Source organism: Lissotriton vulgaris, chromosome 5 (genome assembly GCF_964263255.1).
Source record: "Lissotriton vulgaris chromosome 5, aLisVul1.2, whole genome shotgun sequence".
In the NCBI taxonomy this organism is placed as follows: domain Eukaryota; kingdom Metazoa; phylum Chordata; class Amphibia; order Caudata; family Salamandridae; genus Lissotriton; species Lissotriton vulgaris.
In genome coordinates, this window is record NC_141693.1 from 1,628,762,991 (window position 1) to 1,628,790,225 (window position 27,235).

The 27,235-nt window shown below is 42.0% G+C and overlaps 1 protein-coding gene across 1 annotated transcript in view; it reads left to right on the forward strand.

Annotated features, from left to right (window-relative positions):
* Positions 1-21,256, forward strand: part of LOC147716863 (nicotinamide N-methyltransferase-like) — a 72,632-nt gene extending 51,376 nt beyond the window's left edge. The window contains exons 2-3 of the mRNA XM_086923770.1: positions 101-308; positions 19,532-21,256. Of these exons, the coding sequence (XP_086779896.1) occupies positions 101-308; positions 19,532-19,958 (635 nt within the window). The 3' untranslated portion in view covers positions 19,959-21,256. The remainder of the gene's footprint in view (positions 1-100; positions 309-19,531) is intronic.
* Positions 21,257-27,235: the final 5,979 nt, after the last annotated feature.

Below are 27,235 nucleotides of genomic sequence, written 5' to 3' on the forward strand. Positions count from 1 at the left end.
AAACTAAATATTGGGGACTTGTTCAACTCAGATGAGTAAGAGTAATAATGTGATATTTCACATGAAAAAGTATTTAAATATTTTTAATTATTCCAAACAGGCAAGGTAAAGGGGGATACAATCATGCAAATTGGCATGACCTACCTCATACATTTACTTCTACCGACCTGCAAAGTCTTCAAGGAGATCTTTGTTGCTGACGCTTTTGACATCAGCCTCCAGGAAGTTAGAAAATGGCAGGAGAAGGATCCTGGAGCAATTGATATTTCATCAGCTGCAAAAGTATTTTGCGAAATTGAAGGGCACCGGTATGTATCCTAAAATCTTACCAGCTCTTTAAAGATATTTCTGCGATTATCCCATCTGGGACGTGTATACATTGTTTATCAGAATGGTCTTCTCTTACTATGTTCTGCATAGATACTAGTCAAACTGCACTACTTTCATTTTTATAGGGTTAAGGACAAATAGGTAAAACTTTTGACTCTCTGATCAGAATTTGAACATGCAGGGGAAAAACCGGATCACTGAAACAATATCGATGGCAAAAATATAGAACTACAAAAATATTGAGTAAAAAATATAGAATGCCAAAATATCGACTTCCTATCTCCAAACAGGTAAGTACAAAAATATTGAATCAAAAATATTGTTGTAAAAAATATAGATAGTCAAAATATAATTTTTTTTAAATAGTTAAAAGTAATTTAAAATTAATGAAATAATAAATATAACTAACTTAAATATACTTAAAATACTTAAATAACATTAAAATTAATAAATAATTAATATAAATAATAAAAATAAATTAAATACACACACACACACACACACACACACACATATATATATATATATATATATATATATATATATATATATATATATATATATATATATATATATATATATATATATATATATATATATATATATATATATCTATTCACTGAAAAAACCATAGGTTATAGTCCATATATAGTTAGGAATTAGCATTTACAAAACCTTAATTTACTCGCACAAAACCATTGAAATTCGCATATATAGTTAGTTGCACTAACTATATATCGCGCACCCGCAATTCACTGCTGATGATGTCACATATTACATCATTCATGACATGGTCAGTGACATCACTGATGACATCACTGATGACATCTCAAATGACATCTCAAATGACATCACTGATGACATCACTTATGACATCTCAAATGACATCACTGATGACATCACTGATGACATCTCAAATGACATCACTGATGACATCACTTATGACATCTCAAATTACATCACTGATGACATCACTGATGACATCTCAAATGACATCATTGATGACATCACTGATGACATCTCAAATGACATCACTGATCACATCACTGATGACATCTCATTTGACATCACTGATCACATCACTGATGACATCATTCATGTGATTATACGATGAACCTCTTCAGACTCTAATATAACCTTAGATACACTCTGTGTAAACAGACACTCACAGACTGTCACTCATCCATGGAGTTACTCACACACCTAGTCAGTCATGCAAATAATCAATCACACATCCATTTCCTCAACTATACAGTTATACACACCTTACTTATTCAAACATATACTAACACATATTTACTCTCTTATACAATCCCTGATACAAGTTCACAATGATCCATACAGCCACTCACACATTCACTGGCTCTAATGCACAGTTATTTATATATGTCAACTCTCACATGTACTGTGTTTTACATATGTACTTACTTTGACATGTAGCACTGAGATATCCATTCACTCACCAATACACTCATGCAGACAGTCAACCGCCCATGCAGCTGTTTCCACATGCACTTTTGAACCCATACATCTAGTGAATCAACTGCTCACACATCTATGCACAGAGTCATACACCTCCCAGCCACCCACACACACACTCAGTCTCCCATACAAATACTTGGGCAACCAATCAATAACCCATATAGTTAATCATAAAGCTACTGATCAACACATGCAGCAGTTTACAGAACAGATATAATGATGCACAAATTAAGACAGTTTAGTCACTAACCCATGCACTCAGTGAGACACATTTAATCACTCACTCATACAGTCAGTCATGCACCTACTAAATCCTTCATCCAGACTCTTATACATCCACTCATTCTTCAATATGTAAGACATATTTTAACTTTACAGAAACATACAGTCACTTGATAATGTCATCAGTGATGTCATCAGTGATGTCACTGACCATGTCATGAATGATGTAATATGTGACATCATCAGCAGTGGATTGCGGGTGCGCGATATATAGTTAGCGCAACTAACTATATATGCGAATTTCAATGGTTTTGTGCGAGTAAATTAAGGTTTTGTAAATGCTAATTCCTAACTATATATGGTCTATAACCTATGGTTTTTTCAGTGAATTTCAATGGTTTTTTAATAGCAAATATGAAAAGCTGTAAAATGTCAAGTACGTGGTAGGTAAAAACATTTTCGTATTTATGCACGCTGATGTGCTTTGAACGCTGCCCCCCCCCTCCTCTTTTCTTTTAAAAATTGGAAGAAACAAAAAGTATTCCCTTCCATAAATAACCCAAGACTTTTATTTTGTTATGGCAAGGGAACGAAATAGAGAATAAACTATAGTTGGTCACCATGGGGTTTAAAGAAGGGATGGTTCTTCACCAGATTAGATATTTACCCAGACCCTCATTCTCCAATGTGATGAACTAGGCTAACATTTTTCTGGTGCCTGCACCCTGTCACAGAATATCACCCTAAAACATGGAATCTCCCAAACACCAGATTGAGTTGAACCCCACAGTAAGCCTTATTTCTTCAGGGCCTCAGAATTTCTTTTGCTTTGCTCATGGAAATTGTGGGATATAGGAGAGATAAGGTGTCACCATTAAGAAAGGGTAGTATTTAAATTTGCATATCAATTATGTTAAACCTTTTAGACATATGATATGCTAGCTTGAACTTATGCTTTACATTTGAAGCCGAATTCAACAGCTTAAGTAAGTAGGTTTTCGTAGTTGTAACTTTAAAGGGTGATCTTGCAAGCTGTAAAGATTTTCTAAAACAGTGGAGCGTATTTAGTTTTTTAATGTACATGTTTATGAAACGATTACACAAATGAAACATTTGTGAGTTTTAAATTTCCGGAGAAGTATAATTCACCAATAGCTTTCTCTGTAGATGTTTTTCCATTAACAATCCCAGTTCCATCACCCGCCCAGGATATCACTACTATTAGTTGTCATTGTTGCTTCTGTTTTAATAAAAAATGTTTTAAGGTGTTTACTGTTTTTGTTGCGATGTATATATTTATAAGGTATTAAAGTGTTATAATCCTACTAATTTTTTATTGATTATTGCTCTTTGAGATATTCCCTGTCTACAAACAGAGAAGAATAGGAATATTCTGTCTCCCTTTGCAGATAGTGAAGGATAGTTAATGCGGACTTTTGTCCCCCGTTGGAATCCGTCATGCCTGTTTTTCTCCCCACTGATTGATTGATTGGCTGGAAATTTATTGTTCAAGGAATAGTTCTTTCGAGGTATTCTCTGTTTGCAAATAACGTGGAATAGAAATATTCTGTCTAGTCTTTGCAAGTAGTGAAGGGTGGGTAATGCGGACCTTTGACCCCCGTTGTAATCTGTCATGCCCATCTACTCCCCACTGATTGATAAACTAGTTCCACCCGGACCATTTATTAGAGGTACATCATCTGGCTCAACCGGAGGGTACCCCTAATAAAGAAGACATATGTAAAATACAAAGTAATCACTGTATCCTATTAAACAGAAACTTTAGCATGAAACACACTTGAAAAGGAAGGGAAAGAAATCGAACAAAATCAGTAGGCCACTGATGAGTTTTTGACTTTGCTAGAAATAAGAAACATGAAAGTAGTGAAAAAAGCCAAGCTTGACGTTACGGCAGCCACGAGGTAGCTAGGCTCCGCCACCCCCCCCCCCCCACTGCTCCAAGCATTTCTGTCCCACCGCCCGCCACGCCCATTAACGGTAACATGAAATAAATACAAATCAGCAGATACCTACCCCCATTCCGGAAACTCCCGAAGTGCACAGGGCCACGGTTACGCCCATCCGGAAGATGAGGCCTCGACACGTGCAGGGCGGGGCCCAGCTAACCGCCATCAGCCATGGCGTGGATGGCCCGAAATGTACTGGTCTCCCGATTCCTTCTTCTGCCGCCTTGCAGGCCACGGGGGGGATGTCTTGCCTCAGCCTCCGACCCCCCCCCCTTCTTATCGCCTGGTCCGGACATCACGGATATCAACGCCAGGTGTCGGCGTGGGGTGCGCTGGGAGGGAGAGGCGGCGCGAACGAGCCTCCCCCTCAGCTGCACCCCCAACGCTCCACTCACCCAACAAAAGGGTCGTCGCGTAAGGTGCACCAGGAGAGGAGCCGAGGCCGACGGTATCTTCTTCTTTCTTCAATAATGGCTGCGACAACACTGGGGGGGGATGTCTTCCACATGCCACTGACCCCCCCCCTCTTATCGCCTGGTCCAGACATCACGGATATCAACGCCAGGTGTCGGCGTGGGGTGCGCTGGGAGGGAGAGGCGGCGTGAACGAGCCTCTCCCACCCCCCCAGGTGGGGGCCCCTCAGCTGCAACCCCAACGCTCCACTCACCCAACAAAAGGTCTCGTCCACTATTGTGAGGCAATGATGCTCCGCTTACCCAGCGGGGGTCTCGTCCACTGTTCCGGTGCAACAACGCTTCTGAGTTCAACTATAAAATGAGTCCTGCGTCCAGAAACGTTCTCCTCAACTTTGAAGATTCTATAAGAGCCACGGGGGCCCCCGACGCCCGCAGACACCCCCGATGGGAAATGACTGCCATGATCACCCACGGAACGACCACGACGTAGCCGCGGGACGTCGGCGCGCTCATGCCGGCGCCGGCCTCAGTCTTGAAATGACCAAAATCCTGCAAGACTACCAACTTGATCAGTTCCGATGTTACACCAGTATGACCCGGTAGGAGAGATTGTTGCCTCCCACCCCACTTTGACTGATGGTTCAATTCGGCAGTCCCCTCAGCTACCCTTCAACGAAAACTTTTGGACTGCCGAAAGAGGTCCCGGTCCAACCACGAGTTGGTGGAGACATTTTGACTATACTTGGACCTTCCTGACCTCACCCAAAATAGCGCCGGTACAAATGAAACTCTAACTCCTTGTTGTGCCCCGATTGCTCAGCCTTGATATCATGAGATATGTATGCAGTTTTTAGCACATGAATTGATATGGAATAAGACTGATTATATGTTCGGACAATGAATTGATCCAGGATGGGTATTGATTATACGTTCGTACAATGAATTGACATGGGACGGGTACTGATTACACGTTCGAACAATGAATTGATATTAAGTTCTAATGCATCATTGATTACTGTATTTATTTTTGAAGGTTCGAATTGTCGACACTTTTGGTACTTGCTCACAATGAATTATCGATATGATTTTGTTGCACTTGTCGCACTTTTTACTATGAAATCAACGACCACTGACTCTCTGTTATCTTTTCCACAAATAAATACCCCCCCCCCCATTTACAGTTCCAGCCTGCTCCGTGGCCGGCCCACTGGGTTGTAGGCCCGTATTTGGGCACCAACATTTTTATTAAAGGTTTTTGAAAAAGCAAACGCAGTTGTAACGCGTAGATTGGTAAGTTTCGAATAAATGGCCACTGTTTCCGATTTTTTTTTTTTTTTTTATAAAGCAGGTGAAATGAAGCAGCTCAATTAGTTAAGGGTTAAAAAGTATAGTACGCAGAAACATTGAAAATATGAATGGTTCAGGTTTGTTGTATGTGTTTTTCATTTTTGTACAGCATAAATCAATCGATAAAGATCCTGGTATTTAGCCTCTACTTTATATGCTACCTGTATCAGGGAAGTTGTTTTAAATGCCCCTAAACCACCCCGAACGAATGTCACCTGGCCCCCCTAGTACGAACGAAAACAACCCCGTACCACTGTAGGTTATCTCTCTTCCTCAAAAATGACAAAAATTACTTTCTAGGACGTTTTGGACATTGATGATTTTCATATGATCTGTTTATTAAAGTAATACTCATCTCTCCGCATGAAATTAATTTTCCACATGCTACACAAGTCAATCTCATCTGCCTAAAGTTCTTTTTCAGATTTGGGACCGTTTCCCTTGCCTCTGACTCACTTATTGCTAAGTCATTGGTGGATGTTTTTGCCGGTCGGGGATTATCCACCAAATCTCGAAGTTGTGCTTTAGAATAATTAAGAGGGTGCCACCTCTCCATGTGCCGATGCATGGTATGATTACCATAGCTATATTTTTTTTCGGTCCCTCTCGAGAGTTTTTTATTTGCAGATGAGGCAGGTAACGAACCTGGCATTAACTTTCTTTTCATGAGAAGGAAAAGAAAAAAATTGCCAGATAAAATTCACTTTCACATGGGACGTTCTTGACATTTCTTTCAGAAACTTTTACATCACTGTGTCATTTCTTTGTCTATCCTGGTTAAAGCAATGTCATGTAAATAGTTCTTTAAAAAGTTTTTTTTTAACGTGTTTACTTTGTTGGAGCGTTGAATATATTTATAAGTTATTAAAGTGTTATAATACTACTACTTTGTTGGAGTGCTATTTATTTTTAATGTGACACATAATTGTGAAGACTTTGTTGTACAAAAAGGCATCCCTGGAATCTTCCGGTTCAGGCTCGGTCCCACACACCCTTACAGTGAGAATCCCCTCCCCAATCACAATACAGGATCGTTATCAGATAATAGGAACGCGTGTGGTGTGACGGATCTCATGAGGTGGGGGCCTTGATCTACTGTAACTCCTTTGAACAGGGGTGATTCTTTACAGTTGGGGCCATAAACTACATCCGCAGGGCTAGGTGATAGCCTGGGACCGGCCTGGACAATCGGACACAGAAGAAGAGGAGTGTCAGAGGGTGCGGTAGTGAATAGGGTGAAAGGGAGTTGTCCGGCGGGCACAGGGTGTGATTCACAGGGAAGAGCAGCGCAGATGGGGGGAGGTTTATGGCCCATGCATAAGACATAGAGCGGGGGTGACCAGTGCGTGGGGGAGATGCTTGCGAGGGTGGGGAGCCATGCTGAGGATCGGCGGCGTGCAGAGAGTGGGTCTGGTCAAGGCATCTAAAATGGCTGCCGTGCACGACAAAAGTGTGGCATTGGAAGAAAAGCAAGATGGCGCAAACAATGTTTATCAATAGGAATTAATTTATAACAATTATTTTTAACAATATATTTACTCGCAGTGTCAAAATGGCGGTCAACACTTCCTGATTTCCTTCGAATCGAACGTTAACAGAAGTCAAGCGGCAAAAAAAAAAAAAAACGCTCACGCGCAACCGCCGGAAGACAAGTATCAACATATATGAGCCTCCTCAACCACCCTCAGAAAACATAGGGGGTCAGGATACGTCTTCCATACCCCCTTATACCCAATACTCACATTGCTTTTCCTCCATCTTGTAATTTAATTAAATCGAAACACAAAATGACAAAATTCTCATTTCGCTACCAGTTTGCGACCCGGTTCGCGAACCAAGAAGCTCTTCTACCGCGAAAAATCAATTTTTTTTTATTTGCCCCACGGGACCCTTTAATAACCCCAACATCATTCCTAGGGGGTCAAGAGGAGTCTACCTTGCCCCCTTTCATTAAATTCCCCCTTCGTTTTTCTCCTCTTGTCTCTCGATCCTACCGAGAGACAAGATGGCGGCTGCACCGGACTGTTTAGAATGTTGACAGACACCGGAGAGCCAATCAGCTTCGCTTCGCAAAGCTCCGTTACGCGAAAAGTACGCGATCTGGAGCGCTGTCTGGGACGCTGTCACAGATATATCTGTTTTTTTAAACGTTCATTTCTCAAAATCCACTGGAGCACATATATTGAGACCCAGCAAAGGCACATCGGGCTAACAGTCCCTACAATTTTGCCAAGTTTCGTGTAAATCCATTCAGCCGTTCGAGCTAAAAGTGAGGCCAAACGCCCTATGGAAAAATGAATGGGAAAAACGCGTTTTGGGACCCCCCTTTTTTCTCGGCCCCCTCTTGACGAAACCCCCCCAAATTTTCAGGGGCTGCTCAGAAACAAAATGTGCCATTTTCCTGAAAATTTCAGCCGATTCCGTCCACAAACACCAATGTTATTAGACATAGAATTTTCAAAAGTTCCATAGAGAAAAAATCCTAACTATATATACCTACTGGCGACCGCCAGTAGGTAATATATGTAATATATATATATATATATTCGGCGGCGTGGTTCTGCCGCGGGAGGACGCACAGTCAGCAAGCGCGCCAGAGGCTTTCCCGACTTGAACCCTTTTTTCTGGTCGTGACGCACGCATAGGGAAAGCGGTTGCCACCGGTGACCGGCACCGGTATGACTCTGAAGGTAAACTTTAAAATGGTCTGCCACAGCACACGAAACAGACAGACACTTTTAAACGGAATAAACATTGAAAACACCGCCTAATGGAGGGCAGAAACTACAGCTGTTAAAAGGACTACAAAATCCAGCATGCCTTGAACCACGGAATGACCATTGGAGGTCTTGACCACTGGGGGTCAATCAAAGAAATTTTGGCAAATGCTTGTGGAACTGATAACAGCGATGGTGTAAGGGGTGACCTTTGAAAAAGTCCAATGGTGGACGAAACGCGTCAGGTATTGCACCCAAAAGAAAATAAAGTACCTGTTTGTCAAGCCGTGTGTGTGCGACTCCATTTCCTGCGTTGGTGGGAGTCTGGTGAAGATATATATATATATATATATATATCCTTTCCAAGCTTGCTCCGTATAGCTGCGGATGGCCCCGTGGGAGGTGGCGTGCACTCCGGCCGAGCACGCCGGTAATTCAATCGACAAAAAGCTCCCAATGGCAACGCTCTCAGAAACTTGACAGACCACACCAGAATACAAGGTCCAAGGGTGTTTAATCACACCTACAACATGTTTCGGCCTGGGACAAGCCTTGTTCACATAAGTGTGAATGTGTGGGAAGATTGTTAATAAAGATACAAACAGCAGTGTGGACACAAATAACGGACTACTGTTCCGACATATTGACGGCAGACATCTATTCTCACTCGTATGTGCAACTGTAGAGAGAGTTTAGTTCACTTCAAACAAATCACATATTCTATTTTAAAACCCCCCCAAAATTAAATTTTAAATGTTAACATTTTTATGTCCAAATTTATGAGAATGCCAAACAAGAACAGGAGACATGGGAATTTTTACTGTAGAAGCTGCGGAAACCCGGGCGGACGACTAAAGGAGCCAACACCCTCACACAGACTCGGACCCCTGGCACATGGACAGGGTTGGTGGGGGAACCCACAACAGACTGGATAATACGAACTGACAAAGGGCTTTTTGGGGGTTTTTGGGTGGCAAGGGAGCCTGATTGATTATTGCGGGGGGAGGAGATCTGTGGTTTCACTCTGATGGTGAGCAGGTCACCTCTACGGCTTAGGATGCCACCCAGCTACACACTGCAGGAGATACATTAGGGCAAGTCCTCTAAACTATCAGAGAAGGAGTTGGGATGAATAAAGCCGTAAAACCACATCAGTCCCTGTTGCTAGAAGATATATGAGAAGTACAGCTCTGCCAACCGCTGCCTAGTTTTCTTTTTTCTTTTTTTAATGGTTATATTTTCATTGATAACTGTATTGCTGTAACTTATTTATCTAAAAATAGGGATGTGTATTATGACTGTAATACATGCTCCTGCAAGCACTTGCCACATGCTTGCAACTACATATATTTACTGTATATATGATATACATGCTCGTACTGTATACTGCGTCTATGTGTATCCTAAAATAAAAACAAGTTAAACAAATATATATATATACATTTTATCAACAATTTAACTAATGAAATACTTATTACATTTTTAAATATTTATTATCAATTAAAAGAAATATTATTAATTTAATTACAAAAACACTGATTACGATGGTGGTCAGATCGACTTCTGTGGTCTTGTAGGAGGTGGTCAGACCACTGCGGTCTAATGGGAAGTGATTGGTCCTAGTGTTGTAATTTAACAGCGACTAGGTTAAGCATTAGCAGAAGACATCTTAGTTTTAGCTATTATCATGACATTCAGTGGACTCCATTTTGTATTCATGGCAGCCATTTTGTTTGCTACATGCTGCCGCGTGTCGACCATGTGCTTTGTCCTATCTTCCTGTTAATTGCGCTTGAAATCTGCCCGGCAACGAGTTATATTTAGCATCCCCCACTTTCACGCATGACCAGTAGGGTCTACATCTGTTAGTGATTAGTACCAGACAGGAACGTGTTTACCAGTTCCCAAACCGTTAGCTCCTCCCACTGATTAATTGTGCCTTTCAATATTACCTTATATGTACATAAAATTTGCTTCTGTGTTTGTACTGCCTTCTTTTGAGCCCCTGTGTGGGTATAAAAGGACCATGCTCTTTTAGTTTGTGGTGCTACTTCTTGCAATACCGAAGTGTACTGTCTGAACCGTAGCACCACCTCATGAGGTGTAATAAATGTTATTTTTTCTATTCCAGTTTCTGTGCCAACTTCTTCCTATTGGTCTAGGGACTTTGTGCAGAGAAGGGCGAACCCCTTGCACTGGTGGGCCTTGCTAAGGCCTGCTACTACACTAGTGTTGGATTACGATGAATGCATCCTGTACTCTGACCTACCGCTGAAAGACCGTTGACTCTGACAGCTTTTCTCAGACATATGAGATGGCAGTTGGAAAAAAACAGCATCTATCATGTAGTACAGGGCCTCCGACCACCATCCGTATTACAATGTTGGTTTCTGATGGCCCGACCGTGGGTGTTTGACCAATTGCCTTTAGTAGTGCATACTTACCCCCCTACGCTTCAGTGTTTCGAAAGGGCCGGTGAAGACAGCGGTCGGAGAGTAGGTCCAACTGGCATCGTAATCGGGCCCTATATTCCCACAAACATAGCAGCCAACAATTAAAATGTAATTGAAATAAAAAAAGTGTAACGCAATTAACATATTAAGTATTAAATAAAATCATTTTAAATGTATCAATGCTTAAATATCATCCAGCCCTATTCCTCTACAAACTAAGCAACACACACCTAAAATATAACATAATTATCAATTAAATATTTAATTATACATTCATAATAAATCATCAATACATTATTTCCGTATTAACTTCCCACCATGTCCCCTAAAAACCCAACAACCTGCACCTAAATATATATCCTAAAAATTCTAATAATTATACAATATACATAATTAGTTCTCAATTAAGCAATTCATAATAATTAACTAATAATTAATTATTTACACAGAATTGGCCTCCCACCCTTTACCCCTACAAACCCAACATCCCCCACCTCAAATATATCTTAAACAATATACTAACTACAAAATGCACAAAACTAATTATCAATTAAATAATTAACAATCATTAAAAATCAAATAAAATTAATTTTAATTAATAGACCCTTTGCACCTACAAACCTAACAATCCACACATGAAATATAACTTGATACAGTACATGTAGAAACATCTTAATTGAACAATTTACATAATTGATTATCCATTAAATAATTTTGTTATTGTTTCGTTCATACAAATATAAGATATTTTTCTTCATTGGTGTGTTATTTCCATTTTGCCACCATTTGCAGTGTTGCACACATACTTTACACATTGCCTCTTACGTTAAGGCCTGACTTCTCTAAGCCAAGCTACCAGAAAATGAGAACAGGTTAATTTATGAGATATATATGACTTACGCTGACTGAGATTGTGGTTCCTACTAGGACAGGGTGAAGAACTATGCCAACCAGAAACTCAATTTCATACAAACCCTAGCAGCATAACATCTCTCCTGCCTCCTTCCATATCTCCAAGAGACCACATTAACATGTTCCTTCTACAAAGTGGGTAAATGGACCTGCCACACCTTCAACCTCTCCAACACACAAGCATAAATGGAGATAATTTGCCTCTCATATGCAGAGGGTTATTGTGGTGTCACAGATAGTCTCACTGTATGTGCTAAACATAGGACCACAATATGAGAGGTTTTCTGTAATCCTGAAGTGCTGATGCAGGTCGCTGTTGTATTTTATTCTGCTGCTGTCCCTCCCAATGTCAAATGACATGAGTAGAGAGCTTTGCTCCTATTGTTGTGTTATGAGGGTTATGAGGGTGTTATTAGGACTGCAAATGATCTTCTAGTTTTCTAATTTCGATGAGCGAACTGGCAGCTGCGCACAAGTTGGACCTAATAGGTCTTGCCATGATCTAAGTGAATGCTCCTCCATTTCTTGATGTTCTCTATTTAAAGGTTTCACAGCTGCCACTGCTTCCTGCACTGCACAGTGTAACTCCACCCATTGCCTTGAATCTCTTGTTGGTTCTGATTGGCTGTGAGCAGGTCATAGGTTTCTGCTGACAAGGATGTTGTTTGAAAGTTTGAAAGGAAGAAAGTTTGGGATTGACCAAGACTGTGCCCTACTTGACAACTCTGCTTTACATGCAATAGCCTGAGTATGTCTTCTGGAGACATCTGGGGCAGTACTTCAGATTCAACTCCTAATGGTCTGATAATGTGGGGTTGCATGTTCTAAAAATATTGTTGTTTAGCAACATTCTTAATATTATTGAACTTTCCATCTTCTGGAATCCATTGGGATGGCTCTGAATAATATTGATGACCGGAGAAAGTGAAAGGGTATAGGTTGTCTTCTATATGCTTGGAGCAGGTAAATGGACTTTGTTGGAAATGTCCCTCTCTGCACGGTCATCCCCAAATGTTTGCCTTTCTCCTGCCCTTGTTGCTGAATTCATTTTTGATGGCTTAATGACTCTGGGCACTCTACCATTGCTAGCCAATGCTAAAGTGCACATGCTATGTACTCTAAACATGTCCCAGGCCTGCCACAGCAGAGACAGTGTAGGCAACTTCCATTTCGACCTGGCAAGTTCACCTATTTGCTAGACCCATTTTTTTACATGTAAGTCGCCACTAAGGTAGGCCTGGGACAATTCTGAGGGCAGGCTGCAGTGTATTTAAAAAGTAGGACATGACCTTATTAGTAGTACATGTCCTGGTAGTGAAAAACTCAATTAAAATGTTCACTTTTGCAAGGCCTATCTCTTCCATTGGTTATCATTGTGATTACCTTGTTACACTTTAAGAGTAATTTCCATTTGGAAAAAAATAGAAATTTGGAGTTAGGTGGCTCTAGACTCACAATTTAAAATCACAACTTATGGTGAAGTCAGGTTTCAATTTGTAAGTGTAAAAATACCACTTTTAGAAAGTTGGAATTTTCCTACTTCAACCATTCTGTGCCTCTGCCTGTCTCTGAATACATGTCTGGGTTGGGTGAAAGTTGTGTTGTGTGCAATCCCTTTGGAAAGTCACAAACAAAGGGGGTTGGGCTGTGACATTCACATTCCAATGGTTCATCACCAGGCTGATGGGAATTAATGTGTTATATTGGGAGCTGACACTTGCACCTGAATAAGGCTGTGCCTTTCCCCATACAAAGAGCTGCATACCCCCTAGTAGTGAGTCTGTAGCCAGGCCAGGAAAGGCAAGTACCTTGTGTTCTCTTTGAAGTGTCCCTCACTTCAAACGTACAACTGAGTAGAAGTACTGGACCCCAGACACAACCACATCAGAACACTGACTGGAAAAAGGACATGCTGACAAGAAGAAGAGCTGCGGGGCTATTGGAGGGACTGCCACTCTGCTAACTGCTTTGCTGTGCTGGCTTTATGCCTGCTTTTTGCTGTTTTATAAGAGAAACTGTCCCTTTGCTACTTGCCTTGATGTGTTGTCCTGGTGCCTGTTTCTTCTTGCCTGAGAGTGAGCAGGACTGGACCTGTTCTCCACATCCTTGAACCCAAGTTCTCCAATGTCTTCCTGGCTTGCCTCCTGTTTTGAAGTCTAAGTGCCATAAAATACTTTCTTCAACCCTGCTTCAGTTGCTGCACTCTGCCAACTCTGAGTCCTGTTGTTAATCCAGTACTGGGCCTTGAAAGTGGATTCTGCAATTGTGTTGCTACAAGATTTGATGCATTGACAACTTTGCACTGATCAGAACTTACGCATTGCCCTTCAATACCGACGCAGAGCCACTTTGAGAACATCTCTATGATGATGTGGGACTCAACAGCAAAGTTCAAGTATGACGAAGAGCATGCTTAGTGACGGCATTGACGACGGCACAGGACCCGACTGAGAGGTTTACTGAGGATGCAGCACCTGAAATGTAAAGGGTTCGATGATAACGAGTGACCCAACTGCGAGGCTAAACAATGATGAATCAGCCCGAATGTGTGAATCATAACCGACACGTCAAGTCTTCAACGCCGACGCTTGCTCAACGCCTATGCTTGCTCCATCCAAGGTACTTTTTAAGTGGTTCCTGAATAGGTCTTGTAGCCTGCCTGGCCTCCATTGCAATTTGCCTTAGCTTTCCAACATGAGCGCAAGAAACTCCTAGGTGCTATTTTCTTCTAAGCACTACATTGCAGTTTATCAGTACAAATTCATATCTCAGGTTCAACTTGTTGGAGTATTGCCATTTTGGTCTTGTTTTACTCATATAAATATACTGTATTTTTCTAAACTATTGTGGAGTCTTTTTTGTGGTGTTTTCACTGTGCCACCGTAATTATAGAGTTGCACAAATACTTTACATATTGTCTCTTAGGTTAAGCCTGGCTGCTCTGTGCCAAGCTACTAGAGGGTGAGCACAGGATAATTAAGGTTGTGTATCTGGCTTCCCTGATTAGGATTGTGATCCCTACTTGGACAGAAGCAAACCTCTGCAAAATAGAGACCCAATTTCTAACAGACATGCTCTTTGATCTGCACTCAGCTCTTCATATTGGGGCTCAGATTTACAAAGGGCTTGTATAGCCACTATCTCATGGAAGCCATTAACTCCATCACTGCTAATGGAATTTCCCTCCTGTGCTGCCCCTCATTGAAATGGGTGTGGTTGTGACGGAACCATTCCGTCATCAGCACAGCCCAACCGTGACTGATGACGGAATGGTTCTGTCACAAGCATCGAAGGGGTTAAGTGAGATTTACAATCTACTCAGAGTCAGCATGCATAGCTCTGCATGGCATAGTAAATATGAAGCCATGTAATGCAGTGCAAGTCACTGACTTGTCATTCTCTGTACTGGGAAAAAGCTCCATGGGTGGAGCATGGGTTATTCCACAGATGGTATTTTGGCACTTTCCCAAATATACTTATGCAAGTAAACCTGGGAATTCCTAAAAATGCCACTCCATCCCAGTTGAGGCTTAACAAGGAGAAATGTTTGTATCTCTCTTCATTTATTCCTCTTTCTACATGTACAGTATCATGCAGCACACATAAAAAGAGGAGAAAGTCTCAGAGCATTGTTTATGTGTAGGAAGGTGTCCCTTCCTGCACAGAAACAACCCTGTCTGTAATGCAGGCACCCTTGCACCAGGGTGCAAGGGTGCCTGCGTCCGCGCTAGGCTGCACTGTGTACATCAGCACAGGGACAGAGCAGGAGTGCACCAGATCTTAGTATCTCACTTTCATGCAGCGCATCAAGGTGTTTTGCTGCATTGTGTTACTTGTTCGTAAATCTATGCCCAGAAGTGTCGATGTTCTTCATTTAATAGCAAGTGATTTGACAAAATATTTTGTGCTGGACTCGTAGGCTTTCTTTTGTTATGGATAGACTAACATGGTTTAAATAGATGCTCAGTATTCACGAACATTGAGTCCCACAAACGTTTTGCTCATCCTAAAGAGTTCCTTTGTTTGTCACACACGTATATTGTATGCACAGCATTTTCACACATACAGCAGACATAGCAGGCACGTCATGCTATCAACAATATGTGCATTGTGTTTACATATAATTAGTCTATCAATATGCGTGGATTATGGAGATTTTTCTGCTGCTTACCCCACTGCACTGAAAATTGTAATTACATATCGCTACTCCACAAAGTGCATTCGGTTTATTCATTTACCCTTTGTGGTATTTCTGTTAATTTGATCACGTTCTCTAAATGAAGGTCTGGTGCTATGAATGCTCTTTCCCGTGATCTAGGAGAATTTTCTTCTTACTATATTTATTATTAAATTTTTTAATATTTATTCTTCACTGAGGCTTATAATTAGCTATTATCAACTGTTATGTTATTTTCTGTCTCTCCTTCCTGCTCCCTCTGTATAGCGCCAAGGAACCTAAAGGTGTTAGTTGCGCTCAAAAAGTTAATTTAACATAACATAACATAACATAACATGATACATTACGAGCTAATTAGCATAAGACTTCCATAATGATTTGAATTAAGGAAGCATTCTGATGCTTTCTGAATATTTCTTTTCTTTATGATCTCGGAAAATAGTAATTAGTAATAAATTACACTAGTAATCGGAGCCTGGCTTGATTGATAATTTTCTTTTTTATTTAACTTTGGTATTCCGTTAACACTTAGGGAATTTTAGTTTTCTTTTTATACTTGCTGTTTTGGTTAAGCATCTATTTTTGTGTGATGAAGGAATATAATATTTTTTAATGTTTATGGTTACTAACAAGGATATTCTCACATTATTTGCTCTGAATTACTTGCATAATTATGCAGATAGTTCCCATTGTGGCAGAGGCATAGCTAGAGCTTGTGGCGCCCGGGGCTACTCCTTGGATTGCCGCCCCTGGAGGGGGGGATGGGGTGTTGGGGTGCTGGGGAAAAAGGACGGTGAGCACTTGAAAGAGGCCCGAGAGACACGTAGTATTGCCGCTAATAGTTACCTCGATCATGCAAGTTTCATGCACATACATGACGCTGTCCAAGGCTACACAGTTGAATACACCGGTGGCTGGCAGTACAAGAGAGAACACACAGACAATTGCTTTCTTTCAGACTTGAGGTTCCACACCTCTCTTCAAAGATTGCACACCTGCATTGACCAGCTCTTTCCATATCCTCGGAGGTTAGGGGATCCAAGGGAGATCCCGAAGTAGTGGACCAGGTGATATCTAAGAAGGTCTCCTCCGAGATAGCATCACAGGTTGTCAGCAGAGTTTTTTAGGGTCATAGTGGCACGTAGCACCGATAGTTCGGTAAAGATCTTGGCACCAGTAGCTCTGAACAGTGTCTCAGATCAGAGGATGCTGTCTTAACAGATGTAATAATGTCCTCCAAAATCTTGCTGATATTGTTATCAAAGAAATCAGCCAGATCATCATAGAGTTCCTAGGGAGATGTAACTTCTTGCTATGAGCAATCCAAGTCTGTTAGTCCCTGAAGAATTTCAAAAACCTTTTTTGCCCCATTGTTGGCTCCAAGAATATTATTAGCATAACATGGCTTTACATACCTCTCTTTTATAATCACCTACCACACTCTTAAGACACTTTTTATCTATATCAGAATAACCCCTAGGCCATTTGCCAATATCCATCAGCCTAACACTTCCATGTGTTACAACTCCGTGTCTTGTGGGGTGTATGGCTCAGCCTGCTGGTGGAGGCTTTGACATTTAAACTTTCTAGTGTTGGGTGTTACAGGAGAAAGAATGGGCCCCATGAGGTTGGCTTATGCCTTCTGGCTATGTGTTTATTAACTGGGGTGCGAGTTCCTGGCTTTGCCCAGGTGCCCGTAGTGTGCCCATCAGTGCTTTATTTAAGGGCAAGAAAGGCTCTTGGAAGGTCTGCCACTAAAATCAAGGGAGTGAGCTCGGGATCTGTGCCATGGAAAGAAAGGAACTAATGTCAGTGCATGGAGGTGGTGGCTATGTAGGGTCCCGGCATCACTTTCAGGATGGGATGGAACGGATACAGAGCGGCACGATGGTACCAATCAATGTGCAAAGGAATAGCTGAGACAAAATCTCTTTATCCAGTCTGGTGCTGGAGAGTAGTCACAGGGTGAAGAATCTGCAGTTAGAACCACGAATAGAAAGAGATTCAGGTTTTCACCAGTGCCTGACAACACATTATCACCATCGCTTTCAAGATGACAGGGCCTCGTGAAGCTTATCATAACAAAAACTCTGAAGAACATTTGAACATATCACTCAACGGGAGACACTGGAGGACTGCTTAAAAATGAGTTGGAGAAAGACTAGACTACCAAACACTCTATGGGCTAACAAAGATCTACAAGGAAATCCTGAAACTCTCAAGATAACTTTAGACCCTCCATTTACAAACCAAAGTGGATAAGGTTAAATATCACATGGATTAGGAAAATATATTCCATCCTTCAATGACAGTCACTTCTCATTTCCCAAGAACAACCGCTCAGGCTATTTCCATAAAAAAGTCAATTTAAAATATCAACCACTGAAACATCAAAAAGCTACAATCAATGATGCACTTCTTCATCCCACCCTTTTCTTTTCCGTTGCTAATATCTTTTACAGACCCCAAATGATACTTGATGTATCACATATCTAAATGCAATGTTTTAAGACCACACCCTCAATAAAATCGGCCACCCCTTTGAGAGACCCCCCTAGTTTTTTCTTCCCACTTAAAGCCCTGTTGGCAGCTATGCTGCCACTCACTAAATGTCCCCTCTGCCCTCTGAAAGCATTCCTCTTACCTCACAGGTGACTCGCTCCAAGGTCCCTATACCAGGCGGCCAGGGGTGGTTGATTTGAATTTAATCAGCAGCCAGAGATCCAGTAAATCACCTAGAGAGCAGCACAGCACTGACTGCCCCCAGGCCAAAATGAGCGTGAGAGCGCGTAGCGGTGAAGCGCTTGATGCGTCACTGCTACGTCGTTCTCACCACTCCACAAGGGCAGGGCTGGCGAAAATAATAAATCATTTAATGTCGCCCCCAGGGCCGTCATTGGTAGCGCTCGCGCACTACAAGATTGATTGGCGGCCCTGGAGGCTTGGGCGACCAGCGGGCCCAACAGTCAAGTGCTGAGCTTCTCAGCAAATTCAAAAGCAGGACCGGGACGTCGGGCCGAAATTTTTGAAGCACTGTGACTGCCGCAGTTATAACAGCAGCAGGTCAGGTGCGCGCAGCGCACACTTTCAAACTGGGCTGCGCGCGGCATTTTTAATTAATTTGGGGACACAGTGTCCCTAAATAAATAATAAAGGCGGCAACAGGCCACCAGTGCCGCGCGTCCGCCCCCATAATTGAGCTACCTGGGGCAGACCGCCCCCCGCACTGCCCTAGCTACGCCACTGCATTGTGGCAGCTCAGTGTTTCTGGGGCATTTTTATTCCATGCAGTGATAGAGAACCCAGGGAAGGTCTCCCTCTACAGCCACAATCCGCTAAAATTGTGCAAAAACGGCTAAGCGGAGATTAACTTATTTTCCCAATGTGCCTGAATATGTTAATTACACAATATTATTCAGTCTTTTCAGACCATTAATGCAATTAGTCTACATGAATTCAGTTACTTAAATAATATTATTAATCGATTAATGTATTATTTTGTTTTTAGGGAACAAGGTATTGAAAAGGAAGATGAATTAAGAAGAAAAATCATTAAAAGTGTGAAGTGTGATGTCACTGCAAAGGACCCGTTATCGCCTAAAGTCCTGCCTCCTGTGGACTGTCTGTTCCTGGTTCATTGTTTAGAAGGTGTATGTCCTGACAAAGAAGCCTACCGAAGTGCATTGGAAAATCTCTGCACATTGTTGAAAAGTGGAGGGAATTTGTTAATGATTGCGTGGCTCAACTGCACATTTTTCATGATAGGATCTTACAAAGTTCCAAGTCTATGTGTTGATGAAGAGTTGATGAAGAAATTGCTAACTGAAACAGGCTTTGCCATTGAAGAACTCACAGTAGTTCCTAGATATGAAAAGCACCTTTATTCTCGTACTGATGCAGAAGGTGCGATATATGTTGTTGCAAAAAAAGTTTAAGATTTTCATTGCATGCATTTATTTTTGCCTCCCAGCGCTCAAGCCCAGTCGCAAATACTCATTTAAGGAGACACGTGTTCACAGTATATTAAATGAACAATGGCAGCAACATAATTATGATGAATAAACACCATCACTCACAAAAATACAGGGCACAGATATTAGAATTGCATATATAGCAGGTTTTCACATTAAAGTCAGACCAATGTTTTTCCATTGCTTATTTGTTTTTCTCTGTGAGATGCTCTAAGTATAAAGGCTATACCATACATTTGTTCTGTCTTTACTATGCCATATAATCCAAACGGCACATCAATGTTAAGTCCAAACTGAAATTGTCCCTACCTTGCTGTCAGTTGTAGCAGATGTTGTCCCTGCTAGAGTTGAAGTAATTGCTACTGCTGTGGTCTACCTGTTGTGGAAGTTGTTGTTTTTGTTGTTGTGCCTTTTGTGGTTACTTTTTGTAATGCATATTGTGCCTTTTCTGTTCTGGGTATTCCCCTGCTTGATTTACATGTGCACGTCAATCAATCAAAAGTGAAAGCATAGGATTAGTAAAATGCTGAATGTGTGTGATTAATATGATGCACATTTCTGTTATCGTATTACGAGTTTGCAATGTTGTAATCAAGCTTACCTGAATATATTTTCACAATTTCATCTAAACGCTGAATACTCTATTTTACATTCACTTTTTTTTAAAAATAGTTTCTAGAAGGATGATAGCTGCACATCTTCTAATAGAATGAAAATAATGAAAAGCGCATCAAGCCACTCTCTGTTAATTATTATAGCTCAGGGTTTCTAATAACAATGAGATTAGGGTATTCAAGCCGGGCATAGAGAGTGAAAGGGAGACTGGAATCTTTACCCCAAGCAACACTGGGACAGGTCCTACAGATTCATACCTTTGGTCCCAATGGAAGGTCACTTGGGAGGCCTTGGACTTCGCTTACTGTCTTTTCAGTGCAGCTGGTCTCATGAGAGAAGAATAACAGACCTTGCCATTTTAACAAACATAGAACTCAATGGTTCCAATAAGAATGTGGCTGTGATCCTTCTCTGAAACTCAAAATAGGTTTTATTTTCTGCTATGCTAGAAATAGATCAGCACTTAAAAGTAGCGGAATGAGGTTGGATTGCTAAAGATCAATAATAGCAATCATGTTGGGGTGTTATCCATTAATAATGCTTTTTGGAAACATTGCTGCTGCCATTTAATTTGTATTCATTGTCATTACAATTCATACTGTGTGCCCCACACTAGGATTCTGATATTAAACACTGTTTTTAATGTATTCTCCTTGTTTTATTCTTCTTGAGTGTGTTACTTCTTAATTAAGGGGGTTTTGTAGTTTCACTAATTGTCCTTATAATGTCATATGATATTGTTACGAATTTCAAAGCTTTATTCAACAGCAAGTCATAAAAGCAATTATACATCCTACACTACACAATAAATACTACAATATTAAATTCATTATTTTTTTAAAAAACTCATTAAACCACAGTGCTGTCATGTTACATTATAAAAACAATTTATACATGATAATTAAAAATAGTTCAATAAAACATGAATTTTGAAAAGCTGGACTACAATAAACGGTGTCAGTTAATTCATCGAGCAGTGTCTAACTGTTGTAAAGTGCGGGTGAGTATAGTCCATGCCCAACCTAAAAATGTTGCAACGGCAATCGCCAAGCAGGGTGTGCAATCCGATTCCAGCATTGTTAGCGCCTCTATACACCTACGTGTGCCTAAGTTTAAACACACAGGTTTTATCCACTTCCGTCATGGGCTTACATGAAGGGGACATACAAATAGTATATGAGCAATATTCTCAATCGAGTCTTTACGATGGGGACATTTGTCGTCCTGGATAGCTGACCATTTGCGGGTATACGCCTTTAGAGGAAGGGCCCCGATTCTGAATTGAAAATACAATTTTCTGTCAAACGGCCTTTCAATAATGTCCCAGTATGGCTCACAAGATGGTAAGGGTTTGATATCCAAAAAACGTCCTGTTTAATTTGTGTTGGATCCAATACTATTAGCGGACGACCATAACATATCCCAATACATTTTTTTCAATGTTACCTTTGATGGGAAGCTTTCAACAATGGGAGAGTTCCATAGGTGGTCTAATTCCAGCTTGATAAGCAACCCTCTTATTTCCTTTAACCACGGGATCGAATGGAAGCGATCTGCCCTGATGATATCCTTTAGGGCAGTGGCATAATGCACAAGTTCAGGGGTGGTCATGATGCGTCTCCAGTATAGTAAGGGTCGCAGCCGTGTCAAGTCCTCAATGTTTTTCTTGCCAAGGTCATATGCCAGTGGAATGGTTGGAGTACTTTGGAGAACCCCAACCAGGTGGCGTAAAAACCTGTTTTCCACCAGTTTTAGTTGTGTCAAATTGGAGAATCCCCAAAGTTCCGAACCGTATAAAGAGGCACTGATCACCTTCATGTTATAGATTTCTAAAGCAGGGCTGATTGGCTTAGTCAATGAGGCTTTATGTTTAAGGGCCACTACACCCACCAGCTGGTGGAATTTTAAGACAGCCATATCGATGTGGTTTTTCCAACTCATATTACACTGAAGGGATATTCCTAGATACATGAAAGCCTCAACCTGTTCGAGGGGAATACCATTAAAATTAATTGAAGCCTTAAAAGTGTTTCGCTGGTTTAAGCACATGAACTTAGTTTTGGAGGTGTTATCTCAAGTCCACGTTCTTGACAGAACTCACCAAAAGAGTTAACTGCCTTCTGGAGCCCACTCGGTGTTCGAGAAACTATGAGCGTGTCGTCCGCAAACATGAGGACTGGCCCTGCTAGAACAGGAGCATCGGTGGGAGAACGGCTTAGATGGTCTACAATGCCATTGATGTAAATAGAAAACAGTGTGGGTGCCAGGACACACCCCTGCCGGACCCCACGTTTGACAGGGAATGTGTCTGTCACCCCACCCTGTTCCCCCCACCTGATTCTAGCATAATTGTTCTCATGTAAGCGGACAAGAAGCGTCAACAGTTCCGGGGCCGACCCAGCTTCGGTAAGCACCCTCCAAAGTTTAGAACGAGGAACTAAATCAAAAGCTGATTTTAAATCTACGAAAACAGCGTAAAGAGTACCATTAGTTAGCAACACGTTCCTCCAGTATAGAGCTATGAAAAAAAAGACCTGATCAACATAACTTGTACAGGGACGGAAACCAGCTTGATAAGGGGATAAAATATCTTTTTCTTCTATCCAGGTTTGCAGTTTGTTTTGCACTAGTCGACCTATTAACTTTTGGGCAGAGTCTTTGAGACTGATAGGTCTGAATTACTAGTCAATGATTTGTTTCCCTTTTTAAAAACTGGAATTATTTCTGCACCCTTCCATGAGGTCGGTATTGGTGCCCCCCTGGCCACAGAATGAGCTAGCCACTCAAAGAACTGACACCGAGATAATCGATTGCTTAAGAACACATCAGCAGGTATGGCATCCATTCCTGGGGCTCGGCCCCCTATCACGCAGTCTAGCGCTATGCTAACATCTTTTTTAGTAAATAACTGACATTGATAAAAAACTGTAGGAGGTCGTATACTCTCTCCTTCCGCTGGATCACAAGCGTATTGTGGTTTGAAGAAGTCTACCCACTGGTTTTTGGCAACATTATTTTGCGGGGGTTGTGCCACCCCCCCTCTATCCCACTTGACCAAGGCTCAAAATTGGCTGTGATCCTTTGCATCACAGGCAGATTTAAGATCACGCCAGTGGGCCTCATCCCACTGTTTCCTGGCCTTTTTTGTGCCTTCCTATATATATTCCTCGCCTTTCTCACACCTAGGATGTTGTTATTTCTAAGTTCGGTACTGAGATTCTGGCGGGCTACTCTACAGGACTTATCGTACCATCCCATTCTGGGTAATTTTTTATGAACAGTATCTGATTTTGTGGGCTTCTTAAAAAACTCCTGGAGCTTGGTAAAAAAGTTTGTATGAGACTCAAGCATAATTTCAGGAAAATTTTGATTTGTAGCATATGAATTTATCTTACCCACTTCTTCGACCACCAATTTTTTAAGCTCCTCCAACCTCTCTGTGTTCTCAATTAATCTACCCCATTTTATGTGGCGCAGGTTATTCGAGGCTACAATATCTAAGGTGACTTTGCCACCCCCATGATTGATTCTATTAACCCCATATTTGCTTTAAAGACCATACAGAGAAGGTTGTGGTCACTCTACATCCTATTTTTACAGCCATATCAGTCAGCCTGTGCCATTCTCTAATATCCACTAGGAAGTAGTCTATTCGGCGAGAGAACCTACCATTGTCAAATGTTTTGTTCCCCTGGCGATCTGAAGGGTTGCGTCCATTAGCTGCTCTGAGTCCTCTTGCTAGACATAAGGCCTTCAGTTGGATGGCCACCGCTGTCCATCTTCTGACTACGGGTAATTCTAGCTGGGGGATACCCCACTTGCTATCCTCCTCTTCTGCTAGGATTTGGTCTTCTTGGCCAAGCGGTTCAAATGTGGTGTTAACATCACCCCCCACTATAAAAGACAGCTGTGTTGGGAGTGCCTCGAGCTCAAGGTCAAGGGCGGCGATTACCTCTGCTGTTTGACCTCCCGCTACTCCCCTGGCATAGATGTTGAAAATAACCACCCCCTGTCCGTTAGCCCATGTAAGGTTGACTGACAAAATGTCATCTAGGGGAGAACTCCTTTGCTGGATTCTACAGCATAATGTTTGGCGGACCCAAATTATCAGGCCCCCTGATGGGCGACCCTTTGGATTTTTTGTAGCTGGGATTTGAAAGTTAAGAAACCCTAGATGATGTACTGGGGTCACTGACCATGTTTCCTGGAACAGTAGACTGGCAAATTGATCTATAAAGTTACACCATTCTGGTGATGACAACTTATTAGTAATTCCAGCAATATTCGAGTAAAAGAAAAGACAACCCTGCCTCATCTACTTCATCTGCTGCTAAACATAAGGGGGCCTGAGTTGTTAATATACCTTGGGTTTCATCCTCCAACCCTGGTTTTGATTCTATTTTAGTACAATGATAACCTAATAGTTCGGATGAAGGTGCTACTGGACCAGGAGCAGAATGTGGTACTGTCATGGTGGAGGCAGACTGTAGCTCGGAGAATTTATTCTCCTTTCTATTTACTAAAATAATTGGATCGTCTACCCTTTTCCCTGTGGTCAAGGAAATAACATTTGTAAGACCAATCCCCTCGTCTATGAGAATATATGTTCTTTTTAGCTCAGCTGGTTCATTGAACACTACACTGTCCGTCCTCTCAAGTCAAGCGTATTTATTCAAGTCTGACAGTGCCGCAAATCTATTTTCAAGACTAATTCCCCATTCGCAGGGTTGGGGACCCCTGCCCCACTTATTTGACACCAGGTTCCACTTTGTCTTTAATATGCTTGCATTCCCTGTACTACCTCTACAATAGAAAAAATTTAGAGTTAGCGGGATGATGTCAGTGCTCCTGCGTTGTGGGGGAAATAAATTTCTCCAGACGTCAGGGAGTACTTCTGGACTTAGAAAATGCAGAACTACACAATCTCCTTTAAATTTTTTCACACTATTTCCTATCCAGTCCACCCTTCTTGCCTTAGTAATTTCCCCAGCTAGCTGCTGTTTACCCCATGGGGATATCATCATGTTATTAGATAACCAGTGGAATGCTTTACTGATCAGGGAAGATGTAGATTCCACTTGACCCGGCTTTAAGGGAGGCACATTGGCCAAAACCAGGACAAGGGGGGAGGCCTTTACAATGAGTTGGACTGGGCCTTTCTCTATACCCGTCCCAGTGGATTATAATGGGAGGTCTTCATTGACTGTTACCTGCACATCGTTAAGTACTGGGTGCTGGATAGGGGGAGGATTTGATACCACTTTATCCCTACCCCCTGGCCCAAATCCAGGGACATTCACAGTTGGTTCAACTCTGTTTGAAACTAGAATTGGTGTGTTACCCACCTCCTCCACAGTCTTGTTTATGAGTCCCCCTAGCCTATTTACCTCTGCTGTTAGCTGGTCGATTTTGGCTACCAACGGTTTAGTAATGCATTTGATCTTGGAATCAATCATACTCACTAGTTTTTTAATTTGATCATCCTCCAATATCTCCTTCTCACCATACTCCTCAATTGCCTCTTTTGTAGCCATATTTTTGGTTGGAGAGGCAGTCCTTTTCCTACTAGAGCGTAACCCACCACGTTTGCTCTGGCACTTTCTACATGCTCTGACTGCTCTAGTTACAGGCACGGATACAGGGGTGGGGGAATTATCTTCTATCATGTTTGACTGGTCTAAGGAATCATTGTCTAGATTAACAACAGTGGGTATGTTTTGGTCAGAATTGTCATCAGGGGGAAACACAATATGCTGTGCTATGCACCTGTATCGGGACTTCTACCAGGGTGGGTTCTGGCAGAGAGCTGTGTGTGGGGGTAATTGGAGAACTCAAGCCCAGTGATATCCTTCTCCTGCTGTTGATTTTACTCACTACCTGCACTAGGTAATTGTCCATAGTATTAGAAACAGAAGAAGACTTTTGCTTGGACATGTTACACACAGTGAGATGGTAGCAAGCTTGCACTGGTAACCCTAGGGCAAACAATGAATAGCGATTGCTAATAGAACGATAGCACAAAAGTACCATAAAAATAAGTAAGTCTTACTATGAGGGTACCACAGATGGGCCACAACAACGACAGACAAGGTTCCTGGCCCAGCCCAGTCACGGTCAGTATCAGACTGTCTGCCCTTTGTCCGGGCTTCTTCTGGCATCCCGCTCGCGTCCCGCTGAGCGTTACACTGGCCGTTGATATAGGAGAGCATCGCAAGCGGGGCGTGGCTACCAGAGGGCGTGGCCGAGATGACCAAGGCTATGCAGGGACTCCTGGGCAAGTGAGTCCCTGTCTCGCACCACCCCTGAAGCTGCTTCTGGCTCCCCGACTCGTGCTCGGTCCACAGGTGTTGTCTCAGGTCAGCCCCGCCTAGAGCCGCGAAGCGGGTGCGGCGATAAGTATATGCAGCAAGGAACCGCAAGGCAAGTTGAAGAGGGCAGCCCCGGGTCAGTTTCCTCCTTCAGTGTTCAATAAATTAGCGAGAGCGTCCCTCTGGGTCCCGGTTTTCCAGACCCTCCGCGTTGTCGTGAATACCTCGAAAAAATGGCTTCTTGCGGAAAAAGCAGCTGTATTGCTGGCGTCCTCCTCGCCTGATAATTCCGCATCTGTACTTACGGCAGACTCTGAC